Genomic DNA, 26,017 nt, shown 5'->3' on the forward strand with positions numbered 1-26,017 from the left:
TGAGGCCAAAGGCTGGTTGCACAGTGTCCTCTCCCCGCCCACCCCACCCCCCCCCACACACACTTGGCCAAGGTCTCTCCAGCCACCTCCACACAGCCACATCCACAGAGCCTCCCAGAGCCTCTATACAGCAACTTGCCACCCCTGCATCCACTGGCAGTGTGGGCGTACACCTGCCCCCTGGCACACAGCTCAGACACACACCTTTTGGGAAGCCGAGCCTCTGCGTGGTTGAGAGCCGGCCCCGGAACGTCCTCTTCCTATGAGCGGGTTCCCGCCTGGAGGGAGCAGAGCGCTGGTAAGAGCAGAACCACCTCAGGCCCAAGATTTTCCCAAAGTGGACCGGTCGCCGAGTGTGTTTGTCCCCCCAGTCCCGGCGACAGGTGCCTGTGCTGTGTGTGAAGCCGCGAGTTCCAGCCCGTGGCCTCCCGGCCCAGAGGCCAACATCTAGGTGCCAGACAGGTGAGCGGCTGCTAGGAGCGCCAACCAGCGCACCCGCGGAGTGTGTGGGCGGCGAGTTCAGAGTACTGGCTGTGGTGCTGCGTGGTGGCGCGGGGGTGGCAGTGTTGCAGGTGTGGAACTGATGGGAAGAGGTATGTGTGCGCGCGTGTGTGTGCGCGCAGCTCGATACCAACCTTGAAGGGACAGTGGGGACGGGAGTCCGTCGGGGCGCCCCCAGGTCACCTCTACGGACCCCAGGTGCCAAGCGTCGGGGTGGGACCGGCGAGGGGGAGGTTTCTCAAGACCTTTTAACACCCCAGGGATCGGCCTGCGGCTTCCGCGGACCCGAGAGAGGCAGAGATCCCTGGACCGGGAGCCAGAGCTCGAGGAGCAGAGATTCGGGAGAGGTGACGGACGCGAGCCCGGCGCACAGACCCAACGACTGTCGGGCCACCTTGGTCGGGAGCTGGGCTGCGGCACGGGCGGGGCGGGGCGGGAGCGACGCGTGATTGGCAGCCACCAGGGCCATTAGGAAGCGCCCAGGCCCGCGCTGGGCGCCCGGGAAACGCAGTTTAAAACTCCAGCCCAGGCCCCGTCGCGCGTAGTTGGCAGCGGCGGCGGCGGCGCGGGCCGGGGTGACCAGGTACGAGCGGGCGGGGCTGGCGGGCCGAGCCGCGAGTGGTGCGGGACAGTCGCTGCAGGGAGGACGCGGGCCGTGAGAACCCGGGGACAGCCTCCCCTCTTGCGGTCCTGCAGTCCCGGACCCACTGGGTGGATCAGAAAGTTTGCAGGGAGCCAGGGACTAGGAGACAGACAAGACAGCGCAGGGACAGAGAAAGCGGAGGGATGCCAGAAAGACCGAGTCGGGGACAGACAGAGAGACCCAGGGTGAGACAGAGGAAGAGATACCCGGGGCTGAAAACGGTGGCAGAAAGTGAGCAACTTAGGGAGACAGAAAGAGCGCAGAACTCGAAATTCCGAGGCAGAGAGAGCGGAGGGCAAGCCGTGGGTAGAAACGCGCCGAGGCGAAGACGAAGGCCTTGGCCCGCGGAGACGCAGGCACCCGCGGAGAACGCTTCGGATCTGTCACGGTTTTGCCTCATTTGGAAGATATTACTTCGCCCCTGAAAAAAAAATAAATACAAAAAAGGTTTGGATATTAAGCGGAGACAAATCCTTCTCAGTTTGGAAGGGGGCGGCGCGGGGAGGGAGGTGGCCGGCTTAATGCGGAGCAGATGCGGCCTGGGGAGTCGTGGAGCCCTGGGCGGGGGCTGGGGAGGGGGCGCGGCCCGCAGCCCAGTTCCCAGCCTGCGGAGCGCAGAGGCCGCCCACACCCTCCCAGCTTCCTGGTCCACGCGAACCCCGCAGTGCTCCGGGCATTGCCTGGGTCTGGCTTTGGTCTCGCCCGCGCAGATCCCGTTCAAACTCAGCTGCCACCAAGTGCGCCTTTTCTCTCTGGATTGCGATTCTGCACGAATTTTCCAGTTGAGGGTGGTTCGGCGCTCAGCCAGCCTCTGCCCTTGAAGACGCGGCCTTGGGCTAGGGCCCTCCAGGTGGGTGTTTGGGGCGCAGTGGCCCTAGTTCTCTGGAATTCGTTTTGCCTCCCGCGGCCTCAGCCGGCGTGGGTCAGGCGAGCTCTGGCGAGGAACGGCAGGCTGCAGCCAGTCCCCGGAGCGGCTCTCGGGGCGCTTCTAGGGGAGCGGTCAAAGGGTTGCGGGGACTGCCAGGGTCCTTCCTCCCTGGGCTTCCCACACAGGATGGCCGTAACTCAGTCGTTGACGGCGACAGGCCAGGGGCCCTGATGGACTGTGCAGGGTCCCGGGCACCACCGGCTGAACTTTCTGGCGGTCACAAATTCCCGGAACTTGCGCAGGGGCTTCGGTGGCACTGGTGGTGCACTTAAGGAGCTTGAGGGAAACCTCCTCTTCCCCAAATTCGCACCAAATCTGGGGCCCCGACTTTTCCTGGATTCCAGCCACGCTCGGTTTGGGAGGCAGTGGGCTCCTCAGGCTTGTGATTTGCGGCAGGAAGGAGTCCCGGAATGGGAGAACGGGGAGGACGAGATCCGAGGCCTTTTCACCCTCTTTGCAAGCATGCAATTCACCAAAGCCGAGAACCCACCGGGCCTGGAGCGCAGCCTCAGCGCTGGTTCCGACCAGGGCCCCAGAAGGTCTTTTTCGTTTGAGAAAAGTCCTCGGAGGCCGGGGCAGGGTGGGCCGGTGTTGGTTTACTAAGGGCGCCTCCGGTTTGAGGGCGTTGGGGAAAGAGGAGGGCTTTATTGACTCGATGGGCCTTGGAGGAAAGGGGCTGTCTATACCGCAAGGGTTGTGTGCTCCACAGCCGAGGAAATTGTGCAAGTTCCTAGCTGGCTGTGGCGATGGCAGGGCGACCAGAGTCCTTTCCCCTCTCTAGTGCTGGGGATTCTGTGCGCTGCAGGCGGGTCAGCGCTGTCCAACCCCTTTCTAGAAAGTTCTATGGTCTATTAGATGGGCGTAGTGGGGGTTGTTTTCAATTTTTCAGGGATTTGTGTTTCACTTACCCACATCCCTGGTTCTGCTCTCAAATGGAAAGGCACTCTGGCCTAAGGACCAATGAATTTAGTTCCTACCATCCCTTTCTGCAAACCGGCTGTGTTTATGTGTGTCTAGGTGTTCGAAAAAAATCGAATTTGCTGCCTAGTGAGAGCAAATTATCTGGATAATTGGCTCAAATCTCTCTCCTGTATGGCTGGGGTAGACATACTCTTGGGAAAAGAAGCAGGGCATTGCTACTCAGGAGGCGGGTAAACACCTTACCCCACCCCTGCAGTCTTTGGGGGCGCCTACTCCTGCAAGGAGGCTGGAATCTGGCGGCCCAGACCCAGAATGGAATGCAGAACAGAAAGGCAGAGGTGCGGAGGAGTGGAAACCCGCCCCAGGTGAAGGCCACGGCGAAGGTGAAGGACAAGCACTCGGGCCTCGGGATGGGCTCTGCCAGATAGCGGGCTTACGGGTCAGCTTCATGGGCATCGGGTGAGTGTCTGGAGGATCCCTGCACCCCTGTCCTAGCCACTTTCACATGCACAACCCCAAGTGGTCAGGAAATTTGAGCTGTTTCTCTGTTCTCAAACACGACTTGCACCTGACACCCTGCGGGCACACACCCACGCACACACTGCGGATTTTGAGCAGGAAATAAAGTTTCCACCCTCTCCTGGGTGTCAGTGCTCTGGGATTGTACAGCCTAGAATGAGGAGTCTACCATAGCCCTTAGTGCCAGACTCTCGGAAGCCAGGGTTCTTCTGAGGAGCAACCAGTCTGGTTTGACGATTGGAGCATGGGGGCATTGCCGGTGGTTTTTGAGGGAAAGGGAGAAGCAGACCCAGAGGCGCAGTCCCCCATGTCTGAACGAATTCCGTGTGCGCACACATATTTGCCAGCTGTCTAGATTGACGGTCACACACAGACACACATACAGAGGCTGACAGGCACACAGAGTGGGACTCCTGGGTTAGAGTCACCTGGGCTATGGGTATCACACTCAGACACACTTTGAGAAGTCACACAAGAGGCATGGGCAGATCCACTAACCACATAAAACCCCTCTGATAGACACAGTTCCATTCTCACAGGTTAAACTCACGCAGACACTCATGCTCAACACATGCAGACACCCCGTAGGGCAACAGTCCCAAGCGTCACAGCCCCACCTTGCGCAGAAGCCCCGGGCAGCCCTAGGGAGGGTGCGTCTACATTTTTGCTTGGCCTCTGCGCTGCCTATTCCTGCCACTCTCTCCGGGCCTCGAAGTTACTCCTCCTCCTCCAGCCAGTCCCAGGTCCTCAAGGAGCCAGTCTTCACCTCCCCCACCCCTGCCTTCCCATTTCACCCCCCACCCCACCCCTTCCCCACAGTCCCGCTCGGCCGCCCTGCAGTGCCCATGTAAATGACAGCAATAAATATCTAATCAAGGCCCCGGGCGACGCCACTGCTGCCCGCCAAAGCCCATTACCGAACGAGTAGGGAGGGGCTCTGGGGTGGGTTGGTGAGCTTCCGGCGGGGCGGCGGGGTGTGTGTTCTGGTCTCCACATTCATCCTGCACTGAGTGCCTCTCCTGTCTGACCTTGAGCGAGTCTCAGTTTCCCCTTCTGTAAGAAGGGCACTGAGCTGGGCTCTCCATTGTCCAGCCTTCTCGCCGTTCAGTGGCCTCTCTATTTAGTCACCTGTCCGTTCTTCCAAGCTTATTTGACTCTGCCCCAGTGTTGCCTGATGGGTGGACATCCCAGCTTGGACAGACCACAGATCCTAGCTCTGGTGGCTCTGGCCCCAACTGTTCTTCAGACTTTAGCCAGGTTTTTGCTGGCAAAGGGGAGTTCCCTGGATATGACAGTGGCAGGAGGGGGCACATTTCCCAGATGGGGTCACTCCTTCCCTCTGGTCTACAGCCACTGTGGGCACTGCTTCAATGAGCCCCGAGGCCGCTGGAGCCCACTGGGTTTCCCGGCCCCTTCCAGCCTCCACAGCTCTATCTCCAGGGTTTGTTTGTGCCCCGATGAGTTGTACATCTGTCAATGTGCAGAGCAGGAACCGCGCTTTCTGCGCCCGCAGGACAGACCCTCCTCCGAGTTCCTCCAGCCGTTTGGAGGCCCTAACTTGGGCATGGAGCAGCTCGGCTCCACAGGGGACTCTGTAGTCCCTGTTTCTCAGCCCCGGCCTGGATCTGGATGGCCAAAAGTGGACCAGGTCGTCCCTGACGGACTTTGGGCCAAGGCTAACTGAGCAGGCAGGGCCACCGCTTCTGTACCCTGGAGAGGCCAGGAACATCCTGGGGTCTTAACCTATGCCCTGCTCCATCTCGGCTCAGCCCAAGTCTCCTCGATCTCCAGTGTGCTAGCCGTATCTCTGCCAGAAAGGAAGCAGAGAATCAAGCAATTACCCAGACAACTCTACTCTCAAGACTTGCAGTCAGGTCCCTTGACCTACCCCGCCACCTGCCTGCTCTCAAAAGCTGATGCTGGGCCAGATTCGAGAAAAAGCAACAAAAAAGTGGCCCCTCCCATCTTCTTTCCCTTTCCTGCTGCATTTTGCTGCCTTAAGAAAAGAAAAAAATTAACTCCAGCCGTCTGATTTCTCTGCACCCCCAACATTAAGGACCTCGGAAAACTGGAGGACTGTAGGCGGAGGGGCCGCCCTCAGTCTCAGCCCATTAGCCTGCGGGGGGCTAATTACCCCAATTAGTGGCTGGTTTATAATTAATGGCTCGGACCAAGGGATAATTGGATGTTAATGGATAACAGTTTGTATAGGGAACTAAGAGCCTGGACTCCTTCAAAGGACCGCTGGCCGGTGGTCGGCCCTGAGACCCACCGGGATCCTGGAACTCTCCCAGTGGGTTCTTCTGCTATCCACTGGGCCCCCGTCCCTGAGCCAAGAGGGGAGGTGAGAATCTCCTTTGAGAAATGTATGAGCTCTGTGTGCCTGTTATGAAGTCCAGCACCTCTTCCAATCTGACCCTTGCAAAGCCACGTACTTCCAAGCCCACCTGCCTGCCACGCATGGCTCCAACTCCAGGTTCACTTTGGGGACCCTCAGTGGGGATGAAAGGAGGATGAGCAGATTCTTTGACCCCCCCACAGCTCATCCCCTTCCCATATGGATCAGGCAATGTGGGGTTAATGGTGGCCTATGATATAGATATGATACCTATGCCACTGGCTGGGGGAGGGAACATGGCCAAGGTGGGGACAGTGACCAGGGCTCATGTAGGATGAGGTCAGAGCTTAGTCTGTGACAAGGTCAGGGCCACAGCTGTGACCAGAAGGTGGCTTGGCTTCTGGTGAGGACACTGGATTTTCCCTGCTGGGGCAGGGCAGAGCAGGCAGGGTGAAGAGGAAACTTTGGACATTGGCCCACTCTCATCTCCCAGAGCTGGTTTCCTCTCCCCCAGGGCATGTGACCATCTGCAATTCCCCTAGAATCTGAGCCCTTCGAGCTGGGATTCATGACACTACTCCCAAAGTCCATCGCTCAACAGGCAGTGGCTCCATCTTTATTTGTGGAATGAATGTCTGATGTCCTTTGCTCTGGGTACTGGGTCCTGAGTACTAGCTGGGGAAGCAGACCGTGCCCTGGATCAAGGTTAAGAGCTCTCTGGTGGGCACTGATTTCACAATTTGGAGTTAGACTCCCTCGATTTCATCCCGGCTAAGCTGCTTAGCTGTGTAGCTTTGGACAAGTGACTTTACTTCTCTGGGTCTCAGCTGCCTTATCAGTCAAATGGGGATTATGAGGTTGTGAAGATTAAATGAGATGCTGCCAGTCAGGTCTCTATGAGGATAGCTGGTAATAATAGGTATTTATTATAAAACTCTGGCAAAAGGTAGGCAAATGGGCAACTACAATTTGGTAAGGATAGGAATTTAAAGAAGTCACTGGACCCAGCCGGTGACTTCTGGATCGAACCACTGCTAAAATTGGATGATTTTAGCAAATTATCCAATCTTTCTCACCTTCCATTTCTGAATCTGTAAGATGGGGATGGCAGGAGACGCTTCCTGGAGAAAGGCGTGTCCAAGCTTAATGTCAGTCAGGAGTTCTCCAGGTCATGCTGGTGGAGGGACAACATTCCCGGAGTAGGAGGCAGCCACATAGTAGCTTTGGAGAGCCATGGCTCAGTGGTGGGTGGAGTGTACAGGAGGGAAGGAAGGAGAGATGACAGATTTGGATATGGCTTTGAAGAAATATGGCTTTGAAGGTATCAGAGAGAACTGGTCTGAGAGATGGGTTCATTTGTTTCAAATGAGGCCTGGCCCACCCCACGCTCTGGTGGAGAGCCCTGGCTGGGAAGAATCTGGCCCCTGGCAGGGGAGGAATAGGCTGATCCCTGGGCTTTCTGCACCTTTGAGTGCCTGATACTGACAGGAGATTCAGGGAGCATGGAGGGTTCAGCATAACCCGAGAATGGATCTGGGGCTCTTGGAGGAGCCCCTGTAAAATAAGCAGCATCTGAGAGGTAGTAGCTGGGGATGTCCTCATGTCAAGCTTGCTCTCAGACCATGTGCCTGCAGGGTCCTTGGTCAGGGTAGGACTGGGATCTCCACAGCCCTCACATCCTATCCTCCCACTGCAGATTCCTGGCAACTCAGAACTAAGAACAGATGTGGGAACAGGGGTACTTACTGGGATGGGGGCTCAGCCTTCACCATTCCCAAGCAGGCCAGCCGAGGGGACTCATCTTCCTTGAGCCTCAACTCCTCATTTGTAATGTGGAGAGCGCCTCTCTCATAGACTTGGGGTAAGAAGTTAATGAGGTACTGAAGTTGAGTATCTGGCATGTGCCAGGGACAGAGCTGCTTTTAAAATCTTGGACCCAAAAGCTCAGAGTCGGAAGGCTTCTAGGTCATCTTCAGCCAGCCCCACAACACCCACGCACTCATGCATGCACACACACATGCATACACATGAACGAATCCCTCCTTTTCGGCCTCCCTCACACATGGCTGGCCAGCCCTAGGTTACACAGTTCTCATGACAAGGTCTCTTTCCCTCCTGGTTAGTGTCATATCAGAAGAGGTCAGAGATGGTAGGACCCTAGCCAAGGTCACAAAGCAGCCTGGAGTTGGGGCAGGAGCCCTGGCTTGCTGCTCCCGGGTTCGTGTATTCATGATCTTCTACCTGCATGAGTAAAAGTCCTTTTGGACTCCAAACTGCAAAGCAGGAGGGACAGTTGCAGTGGCCTCTCCCCTCAGAGTGTCACTGGAGAACCTCCAGAGATAAAGGGGCAGCAGCCTTTCTCAGGGAAGAGAGTCCATGGCAACAGGCTACTCTCAATCTCTCCCTCTGCCATTGACACCCAAGGCTAGTCCTCACCAGGGCCTATCTCTTGGTCACACTGTGAAAATAAATACCAGGTAGCTCTTCAGAGACTCAGAGGCCTGGATTCCCATCCTGCCTCCACCACTTACTAGCTGTGGGACCTTGGGCAGGAGACTTTATCTCCCTGAGTCTTAGTTTTCTCATCCATATAATGGGGATAATTATACCTATCTGGAAGTGTTGTGTTGAAGTTTATTAGGCGATATACCTAGAATGAGTGAAACAAGACTTGGCACGTGGTAGATATTAAAAGAGAGGTAGCTGTTGTTGTTGTTGTTAATGAGATGATGTGTCTCACCGTGCCTCACCGTGCCATTCTCTCAGAGAATGTTTGTTTCCTCTGCTTCTACTTCTCTTTCCTTTCCTTTAAGTAAAGTTTTTCTGCCTTGTTTCCATTGTGAATGGGAATGAGAAGAAACAGAGGGAGAATTAAAAGTTCAGAGAAGGAAAAGGAGAGGCAAAGAGTGGTGCGGTAGGCCTGTGGGGTGGCTGAGCAGGGTGTGACCCAAGGAAAGGTCCACTTTCCTTTTAATCAAAGACATCTTGCATGCATTTTCATGGCACTGCTGCTGTTAATTTATAAAAAATGCCCCCTAATAAAATTCTGCTTGATTCTTCGATTGGTTGGGCATTAGGCCGCAGCCAGCAGCGATGCGGGGACATAACGGATGCATTTGCAGATTTGGAAAATTAAAGCCATCTATATGGCGCCTGTGGCGGGAGATCCGCCGATCTGCTTGCTTAATGAAATATAAAGATTCTTTTAACCAATGTAAGCACAATTCGACAGCTTGTGAAACGCGGCCGCGCCGTGATGGATGGCTCTCCTGGCTTGCCAGGAATTGCGGGGCGGCACCTTTTAAATATATAATTGATTCTGTTTGGAGTGTGCAGTGGACTGAGCCCATGCAGGGCCTGGCCTGGGGCCAGGAGTGCAGGGCCTCTGTTCAGAGGCTCCTGCAGGCCTTGTAGGGTTCCAGCCTCGGGGGGCCTCCCTATAGGGGCCACCAGGACTCAGAACTGGATGTGGAAGGGGTTCCTGCAGCTGGGCCTGGCTGAGGACCTCAGTAGTGCAGGTCCTGGCTGCCCCTATTGCTGGGAAAGGGCCCACTGGGCAGGGGTCACCCTCATGAGGCCTACGGCCTGGCACAGAGGAGGTAGTGGGCTAGGACTCTGGGTCTCCATTTCCTCCCGTGGACCATCCTGGGCTGTGGTGGTCCTGCCTCCCTCACAATCTCTTGGTCTAAAATTCCTTCCCATTCATTCAACATTTACTATTTACTAAGCACCAACTGTATACCAGGCTCTGTGCTAAATGTTGCAAAAACTAAAATGGCTAAGACAAATTATTTATTTTCTGTGTTGATCTCTCTCCTTGCTTTTTTTTTTTTATTTCTCTGTATTTTTCTCTTGTTCTCTCTCACACCTTGTTCAGGGGTGGAAGAGCCACAATACACTGACCTAGCAGCAGAGGACAGGGCCACATGACTTTCCAGGGTACCATTTAGTGTACCGTCCCCTGGTCACACACTTACAGACACATCATTTGCACACATGGGCTGACAGGCATGCACACCCACCAAGACACATAAAATAGCCAGATATACACATAAACAGAGACAGACGCACATACAATCATGTGGCCGATCCCGGTTGGGTTGTGTACACACATGGCCGCACATGGACATTGAGGTGAGCTTCAGACCTATGGCTGTGTGGTACCACATGTGTGCAGCTCAGATGGTAAGTAGCATCCACTGGCAAGGGTCCCTCTATGGCCTCAGAGGAGAGTAGGGGCCTTGATGTCCAGCTGTAGTGAGGAAGAGGAGTATGAGGCTGGAGGGAGAGGAGCTTAGCAGGGAAGATTTAGGCTTCCACACAGCTTCATCTCACAGCACACACACATGCACACAGTGTGCACACGAGCATGCATGCCAGAGGGAATGTGTTTTTTCTTTTCTTTCTTTTTTCTTTTCTTTTCTTTTTTTTTTTGAGACCGAGTCTCACTCTGTCACCCAGGCTGCAGTGGCGCAATCTCTGCTCACTGCAACCTCCGCCTCCCCGGTTCAAGCGATTCTCCTGCCTCAGCCTCCCGAGTAGCTGGGATTACAGGTGCCTGCCACCACGCATGGCTAATTTTTGTATTTTTAACAGAGTTGAGGTTTCACCATGTTGGCCAGGCTGGTCTCAAACTCTTGATCTCAGGTGATCTGCCCACTTTGGCCTCCCAAAGTGCTGGGATTACAGGCGTGAGCCCCGCGCCCAGCAGAATGTGCTTTTTCTTGCTGTCCTCCTATTGCCTTGGACCAAATCAGAGATGATAGAAATCAGGGAATGGAATATGCTGGGGAAAGATCCTGTGTGACTGGGGCTGGGAAATACTAGCTAGTGGGAAGAACTTCACCTGTTGACACCTGTTTCACCATTTTCTCCCTCCATGGCCTTCAGCAAATTATCTAATCTTTCTCGCCTTCCATTTCTGAATCTGTAAGATGGGGATAACATTTTCTACCTCCTACGGTGTTGGGAGAATTGATGGAGATGTCTGATGTATCAGAGGCATTTAATAAATAGTTGTGATTATTAATTCATCATCTGATCCTTATTTCCTAACCCTGCTTCTGCGCTAGACCCTGTGATCTGGGCTGGGGGTGGGATGGGTGTCCAGAAATGAGTGATATAGTTTCTGCCCTCAAGGAGCTCAGTCTAGTCTAGCTGGGGAGATAGAAGTGTCATCACAGCACTCTGCTGCAGGCACTAGAATTAAGAAAATACATGGAAGGTGCTGAGTGTGGTGTCTGGCACAGAGTGTGTTCAGTACATGATAGCTAGTATTGTTGTTGTTGTCTTCATTGTGGTCATCCTCATTTCTATGATCTGAACATACTTATCACTGCCTGGAGCCGGGAGAGATGCCTTGTCAGAGGTGAGTGGGGGAAGGCCCCATTTCTGAAGAGGGCTCAGTTGAGCCAGGCCTTATGGAGAGGGAAGAATTTGTTAGGTGAAGGGAAAGAAGAGGAATGGTGTTTCAGGTAGAGGGCCCAGCAAGAGTAAAGGCGTGGAGATGAGAAGGAGTGGCAGGTAGTCTGATAGTGCTTGGTGCTGGGGAGGGGGAGGGCATCAGGCCATACTGGGAAGATCTCAGAGACCTTTGGAGGGCCATGGGGATGGGGCAATTGTGGGGCCCAGAGAGGGATCTCTCTGGCTTCAGTTAATAAAGCTGCGTTGTGCATCAAAAACTGTGAGATCAGTGATAATTAAGTCAGTTAAAATGTCACTTACCACATTAACAGCAGTGAGTTCTAAAGCAACAAATCCCCTGAGTTTGGTGGGGGAGGGGCATTCCAAAAGCAGGAGTTGGGATGGATGAAATTGCTTCTAAACTCTGTTCCCCCTTCCCTACCTGGAGCTTGTGACACTCCGGAGCCTGGTTTCATCCTCATATCCAGTGAAAGACGTGGATACCTCCCCCCAGCCCCTACCCCCCTCCCCCAAAAAAGAAAGAAAGAAATAATATAAATGTGAAAATCACCTGTAATCCCATTTGCTATCTCCCAGAGATAACCTCTGGTAACATTTCAGGGTATAACGTTCCAGACTTTTTTCTATGCATATTTATACATACATTATAAAAATGGGATCATATCATGCATACTGCTTTGTTACCCATTTCCCCCACTCGACAGTGTATTGTGAACATCAGCACATACAGATACACATCATTGTTTTAAATTGCGGAGCTGTAGTCCACTGTGGGAATACCTGTCCCCTCATTTGCTAAACTAATCCTCTCTCGATGGACAGTTAGGTTTTCAATTGTTTGCCATCACACGCAGTGCTGTGATAAATATTCGCATACACATATCTCTGCATACTTGAAGGGTACATTTCTAGAAATGGAATCGTTGGGTCAAAGACGATGTACTCTCTAAAGGCTTTTGATGTAAGGAGTAAATAGCTCTTCTGCCATCAAGGTAGGAGAAGGATCATCTCCCACTCCCCTAGATAACCCCGTGTAATAATTTTTCTTTATATTTGCTAATCTGATTGGTAAACAATGACCTTTCTTTTCTTTTCCCTCCCTCCTTCCCTCCCTCCCTCTTTCTTTCTTTCTTTCTTTCTTTCTTTCTTTCTTTCTTTCTTTCTTTCTTTCTTTCTTTCTTTCTTTCTTTCTTTCTTTCTTTCTTTCTTTCCTTTTCTCTTTTTTTCTTTCTTTCTCTCTGTTGCCAAGGCTGGAGTGCAGTGACATGATCTCAGGTCACTGCAACCTCCACCTTCCGGGTTCAAGTGATTCTCTTGCCCCAGCCTCCCGAGTAACTGGGATTACAGGTGTGGGTCACCACACCTGACTAATTTTCGGTATTTATTAGTAGAGGCAGGTTTCACCATGTTGGCCAGGCTGGTCTCGAACACTGACCTTAAGTGATCGCAAAGTGCTGGGATTACAGGCGTGAGCCACCACGCCTAGCCTTTTTCTTTCTTTGGTTATAAATAAGGCTGAGCTTTTTGTCATGTCGGTTGGCTATTTGTATTTCTTCTTTAATGAGTTGTTTCTTCATTTACTTAGCCTATGTTTTACTAGGGTGACCATCTTTTTATTTATTTAGAGATGGGGTCTTGCTATGTTGCCCAGGCTGAATTCAAACTTCTGGCCTCAAGTGATCCCCTCACTTTAGCCTCCTGAGTAGCTGGGACTACAGGTGTATGCCACCGCACCCAGCTTTATTTTTTTATTCCTAAGTAAGAGTTCTTTGTATATCATGGATATTCCCTTTTGTTTGATTTGTGCTATTTATTTTTTATGAATTCCTCTATGTCATATACAGTATATAACAGATATTTTTCCAAATTTGTTGTTTGCCTTTTAGCCTTGTTTATGGTATATTCTGTTATACTGAGGTGTAGATTCTTCATCTCACCATGTCTATCACTCTTTTAGCTTTCTGCCTTGAGGTTGTGGTTACGGCGTGTGGAGTGGGCTTCTGCAAGTGAATGTTGTTGGAGGGAGTTAATGTGTGAATGCTGACTCCGAAATCTGTAAATCTAGCCCTCAGCTCCAGACTCCTATATCCAACAGCCAATTCAACATAGGCTTACTTGGAAGTTGAATTCACATGTCAGTCATTCTTGCCATGTCCCCCAAAACCTTGGTTTCCATTCTGTCCCTCCCCAGATCTGCTTCTCTAACTCAATGCTCTTCATTCAGGAAAAGACCCATCTTCACTCAGCTGTTCAGGATGGAAACCTGAGTTATCTTTTTTTTTTTTGCCCTCTTTTCCTCACATCTTATAACTAAGCTATCAGCAATCATGCTGATTCTACCTTCAAACTACCAAAATCTGACCATTTTCGGCACCTCCTCCCACTCTAGTGAAGGCAGCAGGTCACTAGCCTGGACGTCTGCGGTGTCCTAGTGGCCTGGTCTCTCCACTTTTCTTCTTGCATCTCTGCAGTTTGTTCTCTGTATAGCAGCCAAAATGAGCTTTTAAAAACAAATCATAGGCCAGGTGTGCTGGTTCACGCCTGTAATTCCAGCACTTTGAGAGGCCAAGGCAGGAGGTTTGCTTGAGCCCAGGAATTTGAGACCAGCGTGGGCAACATAGTGAGACCCTGTCTCTAAAAAAAATAAATAAATAAATTATCCCAGCATGACGGTAGTCCCAGCACACCCAGGAGGCTGAGGTGGGAGGATTGCCTGAGCCCCAGAGATTGAGGCTGCGGTGAGTCAAGATTGCACCACTGCACTTCAGCCTGGGAGACACAGCGAGACCCTGTCTCAGAAATAAAAAAACAAAACAAGCCGGGCGCGGTGGCTCACGCTTGTAATCCCAGCACTTTGGGAGGCCGAGGCGGGCGGATCACGAGGTCAGGAGATCGAGACCATGGTGAAACCCCGTCTCTACTAAAAATACAAAAAATTAGCTGGGCGTGGTGGCGGGCGCCTGTTGTCCCAGCTACTCGGAGAGGCTGAGGCAGGAGAATGGTGTGAACCCGGGAGGCGGAGCTTGCAGTGAGCCAAGATTGCGCCACTGCACTCCAGCCTGGGTGACAGAGCGAGACTCCGTCTCAAAAAAAAAAAACAACAAAACAAAAAACAAAACAAAACAAAACAAAAAAACCCAGATCATATTATGTTACTCCCCTCAAGACCCTCCAGGGGCTTCCCATCACACTCAGGATAAAATCCAGATGGGATTTCCATTGGGCCGTGGGATTAGTGGGATTACAATGGGCCGTGGAGCCCTCTGGCTAGCGGCCCCTCTCCCTCTAACCTTACCTCCTTCACCTGCTCCCTCCATCTGTGCTCCAGCCACCCTGGTTTTCTTGCTGTTCTACACACACAAGCTTGTCCGTGCCTCAGGGCCTTTGTCCTTGCAGTTCCTTCTGCCTGGAAAGCCTTTCCTGAGAGCTCCACATGGCTGACTTCAAGTTTCTGCTCAAATGTCGGAGAGCCGTTTCTTGACCGCATGTTCTAAAACAATCTCTCCTTTCCCTCTTGTCATTCTCCTCCTCTGCCTTATTTTTCTTCAGAGCCTGTATTCCAGTCCGACATTAGTACATATATTTTTATTCATTGTTATACATCCCCCTATCCAGGAATGTAAATTCCATGAAGTTAGGGACTTTGCTGTTTAGTAAGTGGGTGCTTAATAAATATGTGTTGGATGAATATGTGTAATATACGAATGGATGTGTGTGAGTGTAATGTTTGTGTGCAGATGTCTCTGCTGCAACTGTGTGTGTTTGTGTGTAAGCTGTGGATGTTTGATTATGTGTAGCCTGTGTCTGTTTCAGTGAGGAGCTGAGATACCTGCATATGTCTTCCTTTTATCAAATGGACCTGCCACTGCCCCAGCCTTCCCTTTTCACCTCCCACACTTGGGAAATAGGAAACACCTTTGTGTTTTGGGGAGACTCCAGATGCAGAGTCAATTCCAAAAATGACATTTCACACTGCTGCAGAGTGGGTGAGTGTCCAGATGGGACCTTGGCAGCCTCTCGCTGAGGCTGGAGCCATCTCAGTAGGATGGATGTCTTCTCTGATGAATGGAATATTTCCTTGGAACAATTGGCCATGAAAGAATAAGGCTGCAGGAATGTGGAGTGGGGCAGGCCCTGGACTGGCTGTGTGGCCTCAACTTGTCACTGTTCTTTCTCTGAGCCTCAGTAGACTCAACTGCAAGTGGGGCTCGTCATTCTTGGCCTGCTTGCTTCTTGGAGATACGGTGAGAATAAAGGGAGGTAATGGCGGTGAATGTATGACAGTCATAACAACAGTATTCTTATGCTTGTGCAGGACCTTAGGGTTTATCTCATTTCTTTCTTTTTTTTTGGAAAAGGGGTCTCGCTCTGTCGCTCGGGATGGAGTGCAGTGGCGCAATCTCCGCCTCCCAGGTTCAAGCAATTCTCCTGCCTCAGCCTCCCGAGTAGCTGGAATTACAGGCATGTGCCACCATGCCCAGCTAATTTTTGTATTTTTAGTAGAGACGAGGTTTCACCATGTTGGCCAGGCTGGTCTCGAACTCCTGACCTCAGGTGATCCACCCGCCTCAGCCTCCCAAAGTGGTGGGATTACAGGCGTGAGCCACCGTGCCCAGCCCTGGGTTTATCTCATTTCAAAGCAAATGCCTCAGTGGGGAATCTAGCTCTGGTCTTGGCTCCAAGTGGGCCTCAATGGGTATTGGTTGAATAAGTAATAAGTGTGTGAGTGAATCAATGAAGGTAAAAATGAGTAAGTGCCTGAGTAATTGAATGAAGAGATGATTGCATAAAGCAGCAAATGAATCTGTAAATCACAGTGACTAACTTTTGGGCACATACTATGATCCAGTCCTTTGTAAAGGCTTCTCTTAATCCTTGCAGCGACCTTATGAGATAGGTACTATCATGAACCCCATGTTGCAGATAGAGAAACTATGGGTCAGATAAATTAAAGCCACAAAGCTCCTGAGTGGTGGACTTGAGGTTGCAGCCTGCCCTGGGCAGTCTGACTCTAGAGCCCAGAGCCCTAAACCCACACTGGCCCTGCTGAGTGAATCAATGAATGAGTGGGTGAATGAAGTAGTGAATGCAGGAACCCCCACACGGTAAGCCATGGGCAAGACAGGCTCCCTTCCGATGGAGGGAGCTTCTGACCCATCAGAAGGTGGGCATCCAGGGTCTGGACTGGGGGTGGGTCTCCCTGAGGGCAGAGTCTGACAGGCTTGCCTCATGGCCCCTCTCCCTTTTCTGTCTGTAGGCGGATGCCGCCATGCAGCACTACGGGGTGAACGGCTACTCACTGCACGCCATGAACTCACTCAGCGCCATGTACAACCTGCACCAGCAGGCAGCCCAGCAGGCCCAGCACGCCCCCGACTACCGGCCTTCAGTGCATGCGCTTACATTGGCTGAGCGCCTGGCTGGTAAGGGCCCTGGAGATGAGACTGTGGGGACAGGACTGTGGGGGTTGGGGGAGAAGGTTCTGGAAGGCAAAGAGGAGAGGGAGCACTGGCCAAGCTTGTTTTAGGAGGCTCAAAAAGACTCAGGTCACTTAGCAACACAGAGAGATGTCAATTCAAAACTATGCATGTATATCCAGAGCGCCTTTTGTTTGCCAGCAGTGTCCAGGGCGCTGGAGCTGCCCTATGCTTTCAAATTCTCGTAACGAGCCTGTGAGGGAGGCATTCATTAGCCCTATCTCACAGATGAAGAAATGAGGTAGGAGGGTAAGGGACTAGTCCAGAGTATTATGGCTGGGAAGTAGCTGGAAGAGCCTGGAATGCCCAGGCAAGGAGAGTTGAGGCACAGGGAATTGTAAATAATAGCTTCTATATTCTGACACCAACTGTGAGTTAGGCGCTGTGGGAGTCTCTCTCTTTCTGTATGCATCAAATCATCCAATCCCCATGTGGAGAGGTTATTGTTTCCATTTTATGGACAAGGAAACGGAGGCTCAGAGAGGCTAAATCTGGGCCAAGTGGGGTTGGAACATAACATGGCTAAAAATATGAGCTTTGGAGTCCTAGACTTGAAATCAGCACGAGGCTTTCTCACTCAGCTCTCTTCTCTGAGCCTCAGTTTCTCCTTTTATAAAAAGGAGACAATGGCCATGCCCATCCCCTAGGGTGGTTGGGAGGTGATTTGTGATAACATATGCAAAGTATTCAGCAGAGCCTGGTAGGTGCTCAGAGATCATTACTACCCAAAGCCCAAGGTAAGTACCCATATATGCCTATGAGGGACCGGCAGGCTGGTCCCCCAACACGTGGTTCTACTGACTGTTGCCCTGCCCTGCCAGCCTCTCGGTGGGTGAGAAAAGGATTCAGTGACATGGATGGGGAGTTTGATTTCCTGGGAGGTAGTGCCACCCACCCCATCCTGTCCCAGGTCTAGCCTTGAGCAGCTGGTAAATCCACATGGGCCCAGCCCTGTGCCAGGCAGGCCTCAGAAAACTTCAGGGAACTCCTAGGGAGAACAGGTGCCCATGACCCATGAGAGGGCACAATAGGAGGGTTTCCAAGGTCAAATGCTGGGGCAGCTCAGAGCAGCAGGATCAGCTGGGGTAGTCAGGGAGAGCTTTCTGAAAGCCACAGGGCAGGAACCAGGCCTCAAAAAGGCCAACATGAGCAAAGGCACAGAAATGGGATGGGATCTCCACCTGGGTAGCAGCACTGGCCTGGCAGGGAGGGCATGGCCAGTCTCACTCCTTTAGACCCTGCCAGGCCTCTGCGCAGAACTCAGTGGATAAAAGGTTCTCTGGACCAGTGTGGAGGCATTAGTTTCTAGTGTGGAGGCATTAGTTTCTAGTGTGGAGGCATTAGTTTCTAGTGTGGAGGCATTAGTTTCTAGTGTGGGGATGTTGGATACAGTCCTGTGCAAAACCTGGTGGTGACATCAGCTCCTGACAGTATTCCAGGACCCAAGGACCAGAGCACAGAGAGGAGTCAGGGACAGGGGCTCATGTCCACTGGTGGGGGCACAGGAACTGGGGTGTTCAGCCCACCCCCAACTCTCTAATTCTTAAGAAGGAAGGACAAGAACTCCAAGTGAGCCTTTGTATGGAGGCTTTGCCTTCCAGCAGAGGCTCTGCCCACGGTTTAGAGAGCCTGGCTTCCCTGTGGCACCTACACGCCCCCCACCCCCCACCACTCCTGCAGTCCCTGGAGCCAGCAGTAGGATGCTGAGCTGTTGCTCCTTCCCCAACCAGAGTGGGGCTGACAGAGCGGTCCCCACTCCTTCCCCTGCCCCAGGATCATCAGTATGAGCTCAGGGCTGAGTCAGGCCTAGGATTAAGGTCAGTCTGTGAGGGGTTCAGGACTTCCTTTTTAAACTGAAGAAGAAGTATCTCAAAGTCTGGGGCTTCCTGGATACCCAGTTGCCTCTCCCTAGTCTTTTCTTTTTGCGGAAGGGGGATGGAGTTTTGCTCTTGTTGCCCAGGCTGGAGTGCAATGGTGCCATCTTGGCTTACTGCAACCTCCGCCTCCTGGGTTCAAGCGGTTCTCCTGCCTCAGCCTCCTGAGTAGCTGAGATTACAGGGGCCCACCACCATGCCCAGCTAATTTTTTGTGTTTTTAGTAGTGACAGTGTTTCATCATGTTGGCCAGGCTGGTCTCGAACTCCTGACCTCAGGTGATCCACCCGCCCAAAGTGCTGGGATTACAAGCGTGAGCCACTGTGCCGGGCCGCCTCTTCCTATTTAGGGTGCTGTGGATGACTTCCCTTTCCCTGGAGGGCGGGGGAAGGACTCTGGCACCCCTTTGCAGAGGCCGAGATGACTCAAGTTCCCTTCAGCACAGACAGGGCAGGATCCACTTATGACATGATGGGAGACAGTGAGGAGAGAGGTTACTGTCTATCCTTCAGGGGCTAGTCAAGCGAAAGGGCTGAAGGCTATACCCCAGGATGGAGGCTAGACCCTGGCCCTAGGCAGACACCTATCCTGGGTGGTTATCATGTTACCAGACATGTGGACAGGACTGTGGAATCAATGGTCCATAATCCTGTCTCCCCTACAAACCCACAGTGGTTGGAACCAGGTCTCTTTGTCCTTGTGTCCTTGGGGAGGCAGCCACAGGGGTCAAGACTGAGTGCAACAAGCCTTACCTGAGACGTAAGCCCTGCCACCCCCACCCTCCCCGCTCCACTCTTACCCCCTAGCCAGGCTCTCTGTTCAGGAAACAGAAGAGCAGGAGCCTCAGGCCCTGCCATCAGAGACTCTAGGCCAGCTGGGATGAGGGGGTTTACATGCAGAGGACAGAGAATCAAGTGCTGGTGAATTCTGTCTGCCTAGTCAGTCCTCCCTTGACTAGACCTTGAGATGGGTACCAGCCCAGCCTGGCTTCTCATGGGCAGGGACCAGTACTCTGATGCTAAAGAAGTGTTAGTATTCAGAATCTAAGGGCTATAGGGTCTTAGAACTCTTGTGATATGGACTTACAGATTATTAGCATCACGGAGTCTCAAAATATACTCATAGTATCCATCTTAGGGTAATACCCACCTACCCACTCCCAGTGCCAAATAACGAAGACCCCCCTCAATCATATGCCCGACAGCCATTTGTGGAGTAGAGTTAGACCTCTGTGGTCCTGATAGTGCATTATGGGGTGGAGAGACCTTGAAAGCCCACAGCCACATGGAGAGGGGATGGCTGATTTCTAAGGGCAAGGGACCAGGGCCAGCTCTGGCAGCAGCCTGGGTGTCCACAGTGGGTCAGAGCAGGATAAGATTCAAAGCTATTTCCCATAATTAAATGGGCCCCCTCTCCTTGCCCTCCAACGGCTGTACATTTCAAGACATCATCTTGGAGGCCCGTTATGGTTCCCAGCACCGCAAACAACGTCGCAGCCGCACGGCGTTCACGGCTCAGCAGCTCGAGGCCCTGGAAAAGACCTTCCAGAAGACTCACTACCCAGATGTGGTGATGCGTGAGAGGCTGGCCATGTGCACCAACCTGCCTGAGGCCCGGGTGCAGGTAGGGCCCAACTCTCCTAACTAGGCCTTGCAGACAAACACCAGATTATCAGTCTGGCCCCTTGTCCAGGAGCCAGCATGTCATCCCTGTGCCAAGGTGCAACTGATCTCTCCATCAAAGCCTTCAGTGATAGGAGGGGAGTTTGGGAAGGGACAGAGAGTGTGTGTTCCCTAGAGGGGTGGGGGGATGTTATCACGTACATCCTCTCCCGAGCACCCTGCTCCACACCAACCCCACTTCTTTCTTGCCCACCTCAGACTGCTCCTTTCCTGTCCCCAGGTGTGGTTCAAGAACCGCCGGGCCAAGTTCCGGAAGAAGCAGCGTAGCCTGCAGAAGGAACAGCTCCAGAAGCAGAAGGAGGCTGAGGGCTCCCATGGGGAAGGCGAGGCCGAGGCCCCCACTCCAGATACCCAGCTGGACACTGACCGGCCCCCATGTCTGCCTGGCAGCGACCCCCCTGCTGAGCTTCACCTGAGTCTGTCTGAGCAGTCAGCCAGTGAGTCAGCCCCCGAGGATCAGCCGGACCGTGAGGAGGACCCCCGGGCAGGGGCTGAGGACCCCAAAGCTGAGAAGAGCCCTGGGGCTGAGAGCAAGGGGCTGGGCTGCAAGAGGGGCAGCCCCAAGGCAGGTGAGGTCTGAGGGGTACCATGGGAGGGCTGGGGTCTGGGGGCCCTGAGCGTGTGAAGCGAGTCAGAGGCGAGTAATCAACTGCCCCTCAGGGGCATGGCACATCAGAAAGGACTGACGACAGCAGGCCTGGGCCAGGTTTTCACCCTTTAGTTGCAGAGCCGTGGGAAGGTCCAGGGGGTTCTGAGGGATGGGCTGGGTAGCAGGGGAGGGATACTGCGGGAGCTTGGGGCAAAAATTATTTATTAACCATTTGGAAGTATTCCAATATTTTAACAACCAGTTGGATGTCCCAGTGCATACTGGGTGAATACTGTATTAGTACCAGAGATTCCCACATGCAGCAGAGACTCCGAGCACATTTCTGAAGGAACAGAGCTCTGGCATGAGGCATATCTCAGATACAAACCCTAAGCCCAGCAGGGAGGGGACGGGGCTGTGAGCTGAAGGTTGGAGTGAAGGAATGGGGGCTCTGGGCAGGGTGGGGGAGGGGGAAGTTACGGCCTTGAAAAGAAACAGAGACAGACATGGGGGCCTTGGCAGGTCCCTGGAGCTTTCCCAGGAAGCCTGGGTCCCTTTCTCCTAGGATTCTGAGCCTTGCTTCAGGGGATGCTCTGGCTGAGATGGGATGGATGTGGTTTCAGCCGAAGCCTGTCTTGTCTGTTGTGCCAAGGGGGTGAGAAGGCTGAGTGCACCTCTCCCGGCAGACCAATGCCCTTGTCCTGAGGGCTTTGTTCTTGGGTTCTCTGCTTGCAGATTCCCCAGGCAGCCTGACCATCACTCCTGCGGCCCCAGGGGGTGGCCTCCTGGGCCCCTCCCACTCCTATTCCTCGTCCCCGCTGAGCCTCTTCCGTCTGCAGGAGCAATTCCGCCAGCACATGGCAGCCACCAACAACCTGGTGCACTACTCATCCTTCGAAGTAGGGGGTCCGGCCCCTGCTGCTGCCGCGGCGGCTGCTGCTGTGCCCTACCTGGGTGTCAACATGGCCCCGCTGGGCTCACTGCACTGCCAGTCCTACTACCAGTCCCTGTCAGCAGCCGCTGCTGCCCACCAGGGTGTGTGGGGGTCCCCTCTGCTGCCTGCACCCCCAGCAGGCCTGGCTCCTGCATCAGCTACCCTGAACAGTAAAACCACAAGCATCGAGAACCTGCGGCTCCGGGCCAAGCAGCACGCGGCCTCCCTGGGACTCGATACGCTGCCCAACTGACTGTCTGGCCTCCAACCCAGCCAGGGGTCTTAGGTGTCCCCTCCTAGCCCTGTGGTTATCCCTAGGTGGCTCTCGAGGAGTTAACTCCATGAGCCCAGGGATCCTAGGGCCTGGGGTCCTATTCCCTGCTCTGCTTCCCCATACCCCAGCCTGAGGTGAAGCCCACACCTACACACCCTCTGCATGGCCCTGCCTGGACCCCATGGAGGCAGAATAGGGAGGAGGTGAGAGGCTGGGGTTCACCAAGCTTCCCTCGGGGATGTGAGAGGCTCTCCTGGCTAGATCCTCATCTCAGTAGCGCCTCCTCCCTTTTCTCCCTCTCCTTCTGCCCCCTAGTAAGTCTATGTGTGGAATGTGAGATATAAATATAAATATATAAAGCTATATTTTCAGGCTCCTGCCTGCCCCAGGCCCCCTGCCCTGCTCCCATCTCTTCTTCCCTGCCACGCCTCCCTGCAGCTTCTGCGGCTCACTCCAGCCATCCCTTCTCTTTCTCCTTCTCTCTCCTTCCTTCTCCCCTTGATCTCCCTCTTCCTGTCTCTGTCCTGGTCCCTACCCCTCTCTCAGCCCAGCCTCTGTATTCTCCACCCTTGATCTTTCTCCCTGTCTTTCCCGCTGCCCCTGGTTTCTTCCTTTGGTGCTGGCTGTGTTGGTATCGTCAGTTCTTGAGCTATATTTTGTTTGGGGTTGTGGCTGGTTTTGGTTTTAGTAATTTTGCGACTTCCCGTTGCTCTCCTTCTATTCCCTTCCTTCTGCCCTGCCTGCCTCCCTGCACCTGCGGCCTCTCTAGGAAGCTGTTCCTTTCCATGCCCAATAGAAGCAACAAGGCCCTAGCTGGAGACCCTGGGGATCTGGAGCTGCAGGCAGGAGGTGGCACTGGCTCCCACTCTCACCCTTGCCCAGGCTGGCATCTAGAAGGCGTCATGAATTACTCTCTCTTCTCGATTTTGAGGTCCTCATTCCCAAGATTGAGGAGGCAGTAGTTAGGCTGGGAAGACAGTAGAATGGCCAGCGTTCCTGCCTGTAAGTCCTCCAAAGACAGAGGCCTGGTGTCAGAGTTCAGCTAGGACTGACCACAGGGCTGTAGAGCTCTCTCTGGTGAGACTTCCCTGGATGGAGAGCGGCAGCAGGGGAAGAGGTGCTCTCAGAGACAGCAGGGCTGGTGCTCCTCTCCCACACGCTCAGCCTCCACACTCAGCAGGTACTGTCCATGGCAGGGGTACGGCTGACCAGGAACGAAGGCTGAACTCTGCGCCTGAGTGCAGTGCATGCAAAGCATACAGCAGCACGTAGGCTCAGGCTGCTCTCGGCTTCCTGTCCCAGAGCCAATTATGGAAGTAAGGGCTTCCCTCCAGCTAGTCACTGGAATGGAAAAGTGTGTTCCTGTTCATAGCCAGGAAATCCAGCTCAGCAAACTCCCTTTCAAAGCTGTGTCACTGGCTGGGCACGGTGGCTCACACCTGTAATCCTAGCACTTTGGGAGGCTGAGGCAGGCGATCACCTGAGGTCAGGAGTTCAAGACCAGCCTGGCCAACATGTGAAACTAATAATAATACAAAAATTAGCCGGGCGTGGTGGCACATGCCTGTAATCCCAGCTACTTGGGAGGCTGAGTTGGGAGGATTGCTGCAACCTGGGAGGTGGAGGTTGCAGTGAGCCAGGATCATGCCACTACACTCCAGCCTGGGCGACAGAGTGAGACTCCATCTCAAAAAAAAAAAAAAAATGCTGTGTGACCTTGGGCAAGCCTGTAGCCTCTCTGAGTCTGTTTCCCTGTCTGGGTTAGATGGCCTGTAAGGTCCTAGCCAGCTCTACATTCTGCATTTTTGCTTGCAACCTTGTAACACAGAAGTTTTTAGTTAAATTGACAACAGAAGGTTCTCAAAAGCATAATATATGAAGTAGGAAGTTACTATTGCCTTGCTGTGGAGCAAGGGGTGCTGTACACACAAGCCTTTCTGTAGACACTGCCTCAGTTTCCCCATAAGCATAATGGGTCCCCTCTAGTTCAGGCAATCTGGATTTGATCTTGAGTTCCAGTGCCAGCCTCTGGGGTCACCCCATTTTCATACCTTTTCATGGTCTCAGGGGCTCTGGGCAGTGGGAGGGGATGGCTTGGACAGATTCTTGGTCATGCTCCCCAACTTTTGGTGGCTCACCATTGAACACTCCAACCCCTGCTTAAAGAAGTTGATCTATCTGAAAGCCAGCGTAAAGATTGCCAAGGCTTGTCTCCTCTCCTTGTGGGAAGAGAGAGGTTCTGTTGGTGTCCTGGTAGAATTGGTTTGCAGAGAAGTCAATGCCCATCACCCTTGAGGGGGTCAGCCTAGGCTGGGGCAGATGGAGAAGGCTTTGGACAGGAAAAAAGTGAGGGGGATGGTAGTCTAGGCCAGGAGAAGTGTTTGAACAAGGCAGCAGAGATGAGACTCAGTAGACCACGGGAAGGGGGTGGTTGGCCTCATGAGAGGTGGGGCTAAGGGGCCCGGAATCCAGGCTGAAGACCTCACCTACATGTGGCAAGCACCAAGACAGGCATTTGAGGGTTTCCAAATCCTCAGGTGTCATGCTGGGGTCTGGAATTTGGAAGGGGAATCCACCAGCCATGGGGGCATCAGAGGAGAGACTTAGGCAGTGCTGTGGGAGGTTGGCAGATTCCAGGAGTGACAGAGGAGGTTTTTGGTTTGGGAGGGATTCTGTGGCCAATGGCGCATCAACTGTCCTCCGGGATTAGCCCCAGGAAGTTCTGTTTCTAAAACAAAAAATAATCATCTGGATAGGTATGGGAAGCTTCCTAGCTGCTTTTAGGCTGAAGCTTTTTGTCAGTTCCTGGGTACGAGTGACTGTCACTAGGCCTTGGAATCCAACAGCCCTAGATATCACTACCTCCTCCAGGAAGCCTCCCCTGAACTCCTAAGGGGCAATGTTCTGTCATGGCCAGAGGCAGGGCCACCTTAGGAGCAGTCCAGCTTCCCTCAGATGTTTGTTAACACTTGTCCCATTCAATTAACCCAAATCTGCCAGAGAAGGCAGGGAAGGTACATGTGGTCCCTGCCCTCAGAGGGCTCTCAAGTTTAGGGCACCAGCCTCGGGTACTGAAAGCAGCTGGAGAGCAAGAGGAGAGCACACCTGTGTCTCCTCCAAGCACACTGGTAAGCGGCACCGTGCATCTCCTCCGAGCATGCTTGTAAGCAGCACCGCACGTCCCTTCCTGTGGGCAGAGGGTACAGGCCCACCATACCTGATGCTGGAGCTCCTCCCAGGCCTGCTGGGCCAACTTGGGCCTGAAAGCCAGAGGCTCAAGCTCTGACTGTCCCTTCCAGGAATGCCTCATGCCTGGCCTCTCCCTGCTGTCTGAGTCTCCCTTTCCCTGCTTCCTCACTCACCCAGAGCATGGTCCAGGGGCCCGGATCCCCACCCCAACTCCAAGGCTGGTGGGCTCTACAGACTGCTTTCCAAACCAGCTGTTTTGTGACCATTTGTGCTTAGAGGTCGTGCCAGCCCATGGCAAAAACACTGTGTACTGTATTTATTTATTCTGTTAGTTGAAAAAAACAAGACTTAATTCACCCCTGCCTGTCCCCTCACCTGCCCTGTGTGTAGTGCAGCATGACACTCTGTGTATCTGTCCTTCTGTCAGTCTCATTCCCTGTGATGTTGTGACCTGTTCTTTGTCTTACTTGGCGAATAAAAGAGAACCCAGCAGCCCAGACCTCAGTCCATGTTCATTCCCAGAGATGCCTGCAGTGGCCTGAGCAGGCAGTGCCTCCAGGTCTGTTCACTGCCCCTCTGATGCCATGGCCAGTGGGGAGGGAGGCGGACCTACTGCATTATTGGTCATTGTCACGCTGACTGTGTAGCCCTCTCTGTGGCCCTTACTAATCTGCAGCCGGGATGCCACTCTGGAATGGCTGCAGGGGAGCAGATAATGGGGGAG

General features: G+C 53.2%; 1 protein-coding gene across 3 annotated transcripts; it reads left to right on the top strand.

Moving 5' to 3' along the window:
* The first annotated feature begins 1,042 nt into the window (after nt 1–1,042).
* On the top strand, nt 1,043–25,790 carry DMBX1 (diencephalon/mesencephalon homeobox 1). 3 transcript variants are annotated; one of them, XM_032159069.2, is made up of 6 exons: nt 1,043–1,084; nt 1,855–1,994; nt 16,532–16,697; nt 20,070–20,248; nt 20,528–20,876; nt 21,632–25,790. In XM_032159069.2, the coding sequence occupies exons 3-6, from the start codon at nt 16,544–16,546 to the stop codon at nt 22,081–22,083; spliced, it is 1,134 nt and encodes a 377-aa protein (XP_032014960.1). In that variant the 5' UTR covers nt 1,043–1,084; nt 1,855–1,994; nt 16,532–16,543; the 3' UTR covers nt 22,084–25,790. The 3 variants fall into 3 exon arrangements, with proteins under 3 accessions (XP_032014960.1, XP_058299332.1, XP_032014959.1); XM_058443349.1 differs by lacking the exon at nt 1,855–1,994; XM_032159068.1 differs by lacking the exons at nt 1,043–1,084; nt 1,855–1,994 and having other exon boundaries at nt 16,544–16,695; nt 20,053–20,248; nt 21,632–22,083.
* The last annotated feature ends 227 nt before the right edge of the window (nt 25,791–26,017 follow it).

Source organism: Hylobates moloch, unplaced genomic scaffold, assembly GCF_009828535.3.
Source record: "Hylobates moloch isolate HMO894 unplaced genomic scaffold, HMol_V3 SCAFFOLD_8, whole genome shotgun sequence".
Taxonomy (NCBI): domain Eukaryota; kingdom Metazoa; phylum Chordata; class Mammalia; order Primates; family Hylobatidae; genus Hylobates; species Hylobates moloch.